The 11,564-nt window shown below is 31.8% G+C and overlaps 1 protein-coding gene across 2 annotated transcripts; it reads left to right on the top strand.

Moving 5' to 3' along the window:
• The first annotated feature begins 5,629 nt into the window (after positions 1 to 5,629).
• LOC139877302 (DNA N(6)-methyladenine demethylase ALKBH1D-like) lies at positions 5,630 to 7,599 on the top strand. Of its 2 annotated transcripts, none has more exons than XM_071864709.1 (5): positions 5,630 to 5,725; positions 6,167 to 6,268; positions 6,469 to 6,660; positions 6,753 to 7,070; positions 7,151 to 7,599. In XM_071864709.1, the coding sequence occupies exons 2-5, from the start codon at positions 6,173 to 6,175 to the stop codon at positions 7,424 to 7,426; spliced, it is 882 nt and encodes a 293-aa protein (XP_071720810.1). In that variant the 5' UTR covers positions 5,630 to 5,725; positions 6,167 to 6,172; the 3' UTR covers positions 7,427 to 7,599. The 2 variants fall into 2 exon arrangements, with proteins under 2 accessions (XP_071720810.1, XP_071720811.1); XM_071864710.1 differs by having other exon boundaries at positions 5,662 to 5,725; positions 6,144 to 6,268.
• Positions 7,600 to 11,564: the final 3,965 nt, after the last annotated feature.

Raw genomic sequence — 11,564 nt, 5'->3', positions numbered from 1 at the left:
AATTTTAAAAGTTAAAATAAAAAAAATAGTTTGTATTTTTATTAAAAGTAAATCTTAAAAGTTAAAATAAGAAAAAGTAGTTTGTACTTTTATTAAAAGTAAATCTTAAAAGTTAAAATACAAAAAATAGTTTGTATTTTTATTAAAAGTAAATCTTAAAAGTTAAAATAAGAAAAAGTAGTTTGTATTTTTATTAAAAGTATATCTTAAAAGTTAAAGTAAGAAAAAAAAGGGGATGGTAAAATGGAATAGTTTTTTTGTCAAAAATGAAGTATTGAAAATGAAGTGGTCTCTTTCTATAACTAAAAAAAATATATATATACTTTTATCAAATGAATTTTTTTGTGGCCGACAATTTCAAACACGAGTCCGTGTTTAGTTTATCAAGAATATCTCTTGCTTTGGTGAAAGGTCACGATCACGATATCAGGTGTTGTGAAAGAATTAAAAAATTGGTCAAGTGGCCTTTTAAAAACTAGAAAAAAAATTTAAACAAAAAGTTTTTTTTATATATTTATAATTTACGGGTAGCGTAAAAAAAAGGAAGTTTTTTTTAAAAAAAAAACAACAAAGAAAGTGTTTAAATGAGTTTTACAGAAAGGGGGAAAGCAAAGTAAAAAAAAACTTTTTTCCAAACAAAGGTAAATGAAAGTAGGACTTAATACAAGAAAAAAGTAAACATCTCCTAGACGTGATAAAATCTATCAATGATAAGTATTAGACTTGATGAGCTAAATGTGACAAAAATGTTTCAACATGTCTTATGTTAATTTTCTAAATTAAGTTATTATTATTCCGAGTTTAACACATATACATATGTTAATTAAAAACAACCTTTTTGTTCTTATGTAGTGTTGGGTTGCAATTTTGGTTGTATGCCATAATTCCATCCAGTAGAGTGACAATAGAAAACTTTTGATGATAATCAATAAAAAACTTTTTTCCAAACTTGTCAAATGTTTTGTTAAAAACGTGACCGTTGAAAAAAGGAGGTTGAATAATAAAACTTAAAAAACAAATTATTTTTTTTAAGAGTGTGCATCAAAATGGCCCGTTTAATAATGGGGAGTAAAAATATAGTCAAATTGTTTCAACGAACAAGGGTTCAATTGGATGTCTCTTAAAAAAAAATCCGCGGGTACGGGTGATGGATCCAATGGATCCGCATCCACGACCCGCGGGTGCTATCTCTAATTGTGACAAGTACAAATCAACTAAAAGTCTAAAAAATAAATGCTCTTATAGGGACCAAATGTTCACAATAATTGCCTAAGCTAGATATGAAACAAATAGTTCATAAAAAAAAAAAAAGGTCGTTGTGCGTTTTCGGGATGATAGCCGAAATACACTTACAAAAGTAGGTCAGCCGTCAATTCTTTATGGCCATATCAACGTAGATCAATAAAATCATTTATGGTTTTGATAAAAGATTAATTAAAAATTAATTTTTTTTTGGTCTTGGATTCTCGGTAACAAAAGCAAAGGTTGTTTTTGGTTGCCACAACAAACAAGACAGAGGTTGTTGACTTTTGTTGTTAAACATGGCACAAGTGAACAATAACAATAGATTATTGTTTTTGAAAAGAATAATGATGCGTTAATTTTATTGTATAAAATAAAATTAAAGAAAATGATTTTCATTGATGACTATGAACAAACGCAAACAAAGTGTTTGTGGTATTTGGTGATTAAAAAAAAGTGCATCTAAAGCTTCTACTGAAAATAATATGCATCTAAAGCTTCTACTGAAAATTAATGTGCAAGGTACAACGTATAACTATATGGTCAAATTCATTTGAGCCTTCGGAGTCACAAGTATATGATGTATATATATATTACTCAATTAACAAAATAGTAAATCTAAATTAATTCATATGAATAGTAAAACGAAATTAATTAATTTACTATTCACATAAAAAAGCGCATATGATAAAAAGCGCATCGCATATGATAAGCGCATATGATAAAAAGCGAATATGATGAAAAGCACAACGCATATGATGAAAATCGCATATGATTAAAAGCGCATATGGTGAAAAACACAGCGCATATAATTAAAAGCGTATATGGTGAAAAGGATATATGATAAAAAAAAAAAAACACATATGGTGATTTATAAAATAAAAAAAAAACACATATGGTGATTAATGGAAAGCACATATGGTGATTAATGAAAAGTATATTGTGAAAAAGAATCACAAATGTTTCTTGAAAGAATTCAAGGTAAGATATATGAACCAATTCATCCATCATGTGAACCATTTTGATATTTCATGGTTCTAATAGACGCATCTAGCGGATGGTCTCATATTTGTATGTTATCAAGCCGTAATATGGCATTTGCAAAGTTTCTTGCACAAATTATTAAATTGAGAACACATTATTCTGATTACACCATTAAAAGGATGAGACTTGATAATGCTGGTGAGTTAACATCTCAAGCATTTAATGATCATTATATATCTACAGGGATTGTTGTTGAACATCCAGTTGCTCATGTGCATACACAAAATTGGTTTAGCTGAATCAATAGATAAACGCTTACAGCTAATAACTAGACAATTGATAATGAGTACAAATCTCTCAATATTTATATGTGGACATGTAAATTTACATGCTGCGACATTAATTCGCATTATACCATGTGGAAGTCGTAAATATTTTCACTTAATACTTGATTTTGGCCAAGAGCCAAATATTTTCTACCTTAAAACATTGGTTGTGCAGTGTATGTTCCAATTGTATCACCACAACACAATAAAATGGTTCTTCAAAGAAAGATGATAATATATTTTGGATATAAAACATCTTCAATCATAAGATATATTGAACCCATGATGGGTGATGTTTTTACAGCACGTTTTGCTGATTGTCATTTTAATAAAACATTGTTCCCTAGATTAGGGGGAGAAATAAAAATAAAAAATAAAATGATGCTTCATGATGCCAACATCAATTAAGGTATATTGAACTCGCACAAAAGAATGTGAAACGAAAGTTCAAAAATAATGCATATGCAAGAACTTGCAAATTAATTACTTTATGCATTTACAGATATAAAAAAGTGACTAAATCATATATACCAGCGATAAATGCTCCAGCTCGAACTGAAATTCCAAAAGCTGTCAATAATGTCACTGTTGAGTCTTTGCCACGCATCAAACGTGGAAGATCAATTGGTTCCGAAGATAAAAATCCTCGAAAAAGAAAATCAGCTGATAATGAGGTAAGAGAAAGTGTTCAAGAAGAACCACAAATCAATATTCCTTCTGCAGAGGATATTGATAAATGTAAATACTAAAATTGCGATAAATTATGCAATATTATGGAACCGAAATGAAACTAAAATCTCTATGAGATATTTTCATATAATGTTACAATGACATCATGAATAAAGATGATGATCTGGAACTAAAATCTGTCATTGAATATACAAAATGGACATGATTGAGCTCAATGGAAAGGAGCAATAAGAGCTGAATTAGAATCGCTCGATAAAAGAAAAGTTTTCGGATCAATCGTTATCACTTTTAAAGATGTGAAACGTATGGGATACAAATGAATTTTTATCCGAAAAGAAATGTGCAAATGAAGTTACAAGGCAAAACTAGACTTGTAACTCAATATTTCCCACAAAGACCAGAAATGAATTAGGAGGAAAAATTATCCTCCTGTAATGGATACAATTACTTATTAGATACTTAATCAACCTGGTAGTTATTTAAATGCATCTCATGAATGTTGTTACTACTTATCTGTATGGATCACTTAATAGTGATATATATGAATATACCTAAAGGGTTAAGGTATCATAAGCATATAATGTAAAACCCAAGGGAATATATTCCATTAAATCACAAAGATTTCTAAGTGGGTTTATACAAACGGGACGTATGTGGTATAACCGATTAAATGACTACTTGATAAAAAAAAAAGGTATAAATATAAACTTATTTTGCACGTATGTTTTATAAAAACAATGTTCGGATATGAGATCGTAGTTGTTTATGTCAATGTTCTTAACATCATATGAACAAATAAAGAGATCTATGGAATCATTCAACTTCTAAAGAATTATTTTGAAATGAAAGATCTTGAAAAAACCAAGTATTACCTTGGATTGAAAATTGAGCATATGCCTAATGGTTTACTTGTACATCAAACAACTTATACCGAAAAGATTTTAAAACATTTTTTTTAAAGACAAACTCATTGTTGTTAGATCACTCAATATTGACACTGATCTATTTCATCCCTGCGAAGATCATGAAAATTTTAACAGATCGGAAGTTCTATATTTTAGTGCAATTGAGGTTCTTATGTATCTTATAGATTATACAAGATCTGACATTTCTTTTGCAGTTAATTTGTTGACAAGGTTCAGCTCAGCCCCTACCAAAAGACATTGGAATGGGATCAAACAAATAGTTTGATACCTTCGGGGAACTACTGATTTATAATTATTTTATTCTAACAACTCGAAACAAGATTTGTTTGGTTATACAGATGCAGATTATTTATCCGATCTACATAAAGCTAAATCTCAAACTGGATATGTATTCCTAAATGGAGGCACCGCAATATCATGACGTTCTCAAAACAAACACTTGTTGCAACATCATCAAATCATGCCGAAGTGATTGCATTACATGAAGCTACTCGGGAATGATTTTAGTTAAGATCAATGATACAAATCATTATTGATTCTTGTGGACTAGAACGCTATAAAAGCCTAACAACTATCTATGAAGATAATACAGCTTACATAGTACAAATGAAAGAAGAGTATCAAAAAATGACAGAACAAAACATAAATGCTGACGAGGCGCTAAAGTTATAAACAGTCTCAACGGTCATAAGTTTGATGGAAAAGAATGGTATATTAGTAAGGCTCAGAAAAAGACTGAAAGGGAATAGGAATTGAAACAACAGTTTGAACAAACCATGAAGGAGACTGTAGACAAATCACGTGGACCAAACTTGTACATAAAAGATTTAGATGATACAGTTTCAGATGAAAACCTCAGATTCTTCTCATATACTCAAGATCTCGTAAAAGACAACCAGATTAAAATGAGATACGTTCAATCAACAACTCTGTTGATCTTTATACCAAAGCACTGTCAATCGCTGTTTTTCAAAACATACATTCACAATATTGGCATGAGGCAAGTTCAAAAGATGTGACGACTCAGCGTTGTCTACTTGAGGGGGAGTCAACTCTATGCTGCACTCTTTTTCCCTTAGCTAAAGTTTTATCCCACTGGGTTTTCTTTAGCAAGGTTTTTAACGAGGCAGTATTAATTGCTTTTTAAAAAAAAAAATTACCATCCAAGGGGGAGTGTTGTAAATTTAGTGGTAAAATATGGATGGTAATTAGTCAAATATGGATAGTAAAATTTGTACTATATATATGTGGATAATGAACACACATATACACACCATTTTCTTACATATAAGAACTATACTCTCTCTCTCTTCCATTACTACTCTCTCATGTTTAAGGATTGTATAGGCTTAGGTCAAAATTAGTTATAAGCCTACTGAATTATAACAATTCCAATATTAAAATAAATACTCGTATAAAATGTTTTTTTTTTTTTTTTTTTTTTTTTTCCCAAATCATATTTATCTATTCTCTTCGTGAAACCCTAAACTCAGCTGGTCGATCCATCTATTCTATATCTCTTTAATTTGTGATCGTTAATCGTTATTCTTTCTTAAGGTAAGCTCACAATCTACACTACATGTATGCGATTCTTGGTTATTTTCTATTCAATTTTGAATGTTTTATTATGGCCATAACTGACGCAATCGTAAGTGGCATCCTCTAAGCTAATTGAATTCAATTCAACTATCCGTTTGTTGGATCAGTAGTTGAATTGGTCCATGTTTATTGAATGGTGTTGATTTAATATTGGTATACTGTTTTTTATTGCTTGTATGGAATAAAATAATTCTTTTTTGCCAAAAATAAATTCAATTGGTACGATTGATGGATGATTTTGGTTAAAGTTATGATTTTTAATGTTTTTCGGGTTCAGAACCAAATTAAAATTTGATTTTCGATTTTCGATTTTCGATTTGGTTTTGGAACATAGATACATAAAGATAGATGATTATGATTGATTTTGATGCTACAGTTGTTGAACATACATACATACAGGTGGTGATGAAAGGCATAAAGGTGATGGGGATGATGAGGATGAGGATGATGATGATGAAGCCTCACTCATTGATTCCTTTTCGTAATGCATCTGCTGTTAGTGTGAGTCTTAAGATCACTATTTATATTTATATATATTGTGTTTTATATTGTAAATTTTAAATTCTAAATTCATTGTTATGGGTAAATTTCAACATCAAATTTAACTTGACTTTGTTGTTTGTTTAAGAGCCTGTATTTTTATTTACGACGTATATGTATATACTTACAACAACATTGTTCGATTAATATCCCATTCCCAGTATGATAATCATGATGATGATGATGAAATGTACAAGCCAAGTCAAAAGACTGTTGCTAATGAGTTGAACAAGATAGAACCATTCAGTTTGATTATCCCCGGAATTGGAAAAGTGGAAGATGTGAAAACGTCGTGTGTGAAACTGCAAAACGGAGTGGTTCTTTTGAAGAATTACGTCAGCCTGAGGGATCAGGTATATCAATTAATATTATTAATTATTATTATTACATACATACATGTTTGATTCTGATGTGGTCTACTGTTAAACAAACAAACAAACAACAGGTTGAATTAGTGAAAACTTGTCAAGAATATGGTATGGGTCCCGGGGGATTCTATCAACCTATAACAAGTTCTGGAGGAAAACTTAATTTACGTATGATGTGCTTTGGTCGAAATTGGGACCCAATAACAAAGTATAATTCAATATACAGAGGAAACGATGGGTCTGAAGCACCACCCATTCCTCCGCAACTCGTTTCGTTGGCTGTAAAATCAATACAAGATTGTAAAGCATATGATGATTGCATGCCTTCAATGGACCCAGACATTTGTATCGTCAATCATTATAGTGCCGTCACTGGCCAACTTGGTCTACATCAGGTTAGTTTTTTTTTTTTTTTTTTTTTTTTTAATCATGGTAGTGTATTTGATTTAATTTTTTTATAATATTTTTTATGTAGGATCGGGATGAAAGCAAAAGTAGTTTGGAAAGAGGGTTGCCGGTGGTTTCGGTATCGGTTGGTGACACTGCAAAATTCATATATGGTCATAGTAAAGACGTGAGGAGGGCGAATCGGGTTTTGTTGGAATCGGGAGACGTTTTAATATTCGGGGGAAAGTCTAGACATGTATTTCATGGGGTCACCAAAATCATCTCGAATTCAGCTCCTCGCTTATTGATTCAACAAACCGACCTCAGACCTGGCCGTCTCAACCTTACTTTCAGACAATATTAATATTAAATTTTTTTTTTTTTACTAAACTACTCTCTTTTCATTTATTTCCCTATCTATATCAAACTTTCTTCTTTAGATTCTAAATAACTGCTCTGCTACTTCTACTACTCTTAAGGCTTAACCTTAATAATTTGGTTTTGATCTGTATTTTATATCATCTTATCTTCATTTAAGATGACTACTGTATAAGTAAAACTTACTTTAAGATCATTCTATTTCATTTCATTTTCATCCCGCTGCAACAGCAATTTGGGATGTTGAGCTCAAACAACGAATCACTTAAAACAACAATGAATCACGTGGCGTGCACACATTTGCAATGTGTTTTGGGCAAAGAACTAGTTTCCTTTTCTTTCTTTTTTTGGGCAAAGAGTAAAGACAGTGGAAATCAAGGTTGCAAAAAATGTGAGACGGGGTCGAGACGTTCAAGATGGGGGTCCAGGCGGACGTTGACCAAAGTTGACTTTTAAATATATAAGTATATAAATGTATATATGTGTACATATTTTAAAGCCAAAAACTTTAATTGACTAATTTGTACCCATAATCGCTATCACCGTTAATATAATACAGAATATTCAAACTAAAATACGATAAAATTGACCGATTTTACCGACTTTCTGACTTTTTCGAAATTTGGGAGACTGTGACCTGATATTTTTCAACTTTGACCCGAATTTTGACCGTTGACTGTCATATTAGACGGTTTTCTTCGAGACGGGACGGGCTAGTCACCAAACCGTCGCAACGGGCGTCGCAACGGCTCGAGACGGGGTGTTTTGCAACCGGGGTGGAAACTATGCAAGAATTACAAAGTGAAAGAGTAGAGCTGCTACTATTCTTACAACCGTTACAAGGCAACGAAAATTGGAAGAGGGCGGGACCCACGACTATCTTCTCATCCAGATTTATTTCTGAACTAGTTCATTGACCCGTGAATTCACGGGTTTGATGAAGAAATCTACATTATAATATTAATATCATTGATCTGTTAATTAATATTTATTACTCCGTATTTAGTTAAATTAGTTAAATTTAAATATTACTCCATTTAGGAAATATGCGTACATGTACACATAAAAATGGGTCCAATGTAAATGGGTCAAAAAACATAAAATCGGAAAGAAAAACCGATACAAAACACATACTATATATCAAATGTTTATGAACAAAATTACATATAATTACCAAATAAAAAAAGCTCCATGTTTGATATTGTTAAGCACATTACAAAGAATCATCCAACTTCTTAATCCTAGTCCAAATTATGTAGTAGCCTTCAGAGAGCACTTTCATGAGCTTTGTAGCAGAGGGTTTACTTGGCTCACCAAGTGACATAATTCCTATTTCCTAAATGGAGTGAAACTTTTTCACCTACACATTAACAGTTAGTGTGCATCAAAATCAAATTATTGCAATTCATTTCTATTAGTTCATTACCCAATTTAATGATACATGTACATTAAGAGTCGAATGTACCTCCAATTTCTGGTCAAATTCAAAAGTACTAAACGGAGAACTGACCATAGTCTAACTCTTTTTGACATATCTCAGTGTAATCAACCTAAGCAAACCCACTACAAAAGGTAGTCCGAGAATCATATTCATAATGTTGGATTGAAGCAAGTTGTACCGAAAAAGAATAGGAGATTTACAGGTAATCTGGAGGCAATAGTAACAATTCCAAAAGATGAAATGTCAATAGTAACAACCAGTAGATTGAAGCAATAGTAACAATTACAAAAGATGAAATGTCAATAGTAACAACCAGTAGATTGATTATTTCATTACCTGGCTCAATAAACCCATTCATTTACCTGCAAAAAATCAACCATGAAACATGAAATTGTAATAGAAAGAATTGAGGGTCGGTTGGATTACCTAGGGTTTAATTTGAATTGGAGAAAAGATAAAACAAAGACAGAAGGCTTTTAAAAGTAATGTACACCACTTTTACTCCACCTTCTATCTATATAGATAATAAAACCCTAATATCTTAACCTCCGTTTTTCTATTAAAACAGCCACCATTCTTATCTTCATCATCGCTTCTTCCTTTTTTGCTTTGTAGTTGTCAGCGTGCATCACCTTTCCTGCCACAGGTAATCGCCGATGGTCCAGCTGTTTATTGTTATCTAGTAAGTTTCCGCCGACCTCTTTGATTCCCTTTATTAGCTCCTTCTAATGAAAGAAAGACGGATACAAAACACAGAGATAAATTTTTTGAAACAACCACGATGCATCTTCAAGATAAATCGAGTTGGAGTGAATCAGATGTAATTGACAAATTTGATAATGATGAAACAAAATAGGTATTGTTGAAGGAGATGAAGATGGATTGTTGGTTAGATGAAATGAGAAAAAGTAAATGATTAGTGAATAATGAATGAAGAAGATATATGGATAAAGATGAAGATGATAAAAAATTTGAATTTCAAATACATATGAGAAATTTGAATCAGGCGTAGATGTGTGTGTAGAGATTTCTGGTTTCAATACACAACATACGGAGTAATTATATTGGGTGATGTTTCATATATTATTTTTGTATGTAAAGTTAATTGTGGAAATATAGTAAGATAATTATGACATATAAGCCAAGTTCAATGTTACAACATAACATAGAAGCACATATTACAACCTATAAAAGCATGTAACGACATCAGCTTAAACTCCCTTTTATAAGATAGAATAGATTAAGTATATGATCCTTTGACTTCGACTTCTTTTTTTCTTTACTTATATACTCCGTATTTTTTTTTTTTCCTCCATAGCTTGTTTTGTACTCGTAAAGCTAATAGGTATGAGAAATTAGTGTGGTTGGTCATGCTTCTTTTTTGTTGTATTATTTTCTTACTTAAGTGGCTATGTATAAGAGAATGACATCAGTAGCAAATGCAGTGATGTCACTGGTATGGCTATAATATGAGGCGTCTCGATAGATGGGTGTAAAATATTACTCCAAGGAGGCTAGCAGAAGAGGTAAGTAGACAATCTATTCTTGCCACTGTCACTGGTATGAAAGTGCTTCTCCGAAACCACACAATTTAATTGGGTCATCTTGTAATCGTTCACAACTATAATGCAAGCGAATATTTTTATTTACTTTCCAATTGAAAATTGTGTTCCAATGCTCATTAACTGAAGATTAAATTATAGGGTTCTTTTTAAAAGATTGAATTGCTATAATCGAGCTCGAAAGAATATAAAGATCTCGAGCCTTAAACTATATAAAGAGCTGATCTCGAGATTATAAACGCTACTTTTAACTTTTAGAACTTTAAAGTTGTCACGTAAACAAACTGGTATAAGCATAAGATTTTTTGATGTTCTAACTAATCAAAGAAGAGAAATGCCATCAAAATTTGTTAACTAAAATCTCAAAAACGTTTTAATGGTAAAAAGAAAAATCTCTGTGTAACATTTTTAACAGAACAGTTACAGCAATCTTTGACCATCTTGACTGGCGCAACGGGTATGGTATATTCGCAACCCACCCGTGACCTATTAAAGGTACAAATTTTTACTCGATCCATAATCATTGGTTTATTTTTCAATTTTATCCGCCCGTTATGAGCACGAATACTCACGGGTAACGGGGAACTGTTCTCAAACCGGTTGACAGAAATAAGCTTGATCAAATATGAAAGATCACACATCCTTCTATGTTGCTTCCGTTACCAGATCATCCCCCAAGTGTTTTCGTTAGTAAAATGGGCGTACGGGTCTGTTTGGGCAGCCGAGTAAAAAAGGGTTCAAGTCATCAAACAACAATGTTGCAAAAGACATGAGACGGAGTCGAGACGGTCGGGTCCTAAAAAGGTCGAGACGTTCGAGACGGGGTCGAGACGGACATTGACCAAAGTTGACTTTCAAATATATAAGTATATAAATGTATATATGTGTACATATTTTAAAGTAACAACTTTAATTGACTAATTTGTACCCATAATCGCTATCACCATTAATATAATACAGAAAATTCAAACTAAAATACGACAAATTTGACCGATTTTATCGACTTTCTTGCTTTTCCGAATTTTGTAAAACTTTGACCTGATTTTTTTCAACTTTGACCTGAATTTTGACCGTTGACTGTCATAGTAGACGGTTTTCTTCGGGACGGGACGGGCTAGTCA

Source organism: Rutidosis leptorrhynchoides, chromosome 11 (assembly GCF_046630445.1).
Source record: "Rutidosis leptorrhynchoides isolate AG116_Rl617_1_P2 chromosome 11, CSIRO_AGI_Rlap_v1, whole genome shotgun sequence".
Classification (NCBI taxonomy): domain Eukaryota; kingdom Viridiplantae; phylum Streptophyta; class Magnoliopsida; order Asterales; family Asteraceae; genus Rutidosis; species Rutidosis leptorrhynchoides.
Note: the sequence above shows the minus strand (reverse complement) of the source record. Positions and strands in the feature narration are given on the sequence as shown.

What these genes read in the sequence shown, in the direction of transcription:
- LOC139877302 (XM_071864709.1), top strand. Translation starts at nt 6,173, where the DNA reads ATGAAAGGCATAAAGGTGATGGGGATGATGAGGATGAGGATGATGATG. An exon ending in GTAATGCATCTGCTGTTAGT is followed by an intron (nt 6,269 to 6,468) that starts GTGAGTCTTAAG and finishes TCCCATTCCCAG; the next exon opens with TATGATAATCATGATGATGA. An exon ending in ACGTCAGCCTGAGGGATCAG is followed by an intron (nt 6,661 to 6,752) that starts GTATATCAATTA and finishes AACAAACAACAG; the next exon opens with GTTGAATTAGTGAAAACTTG.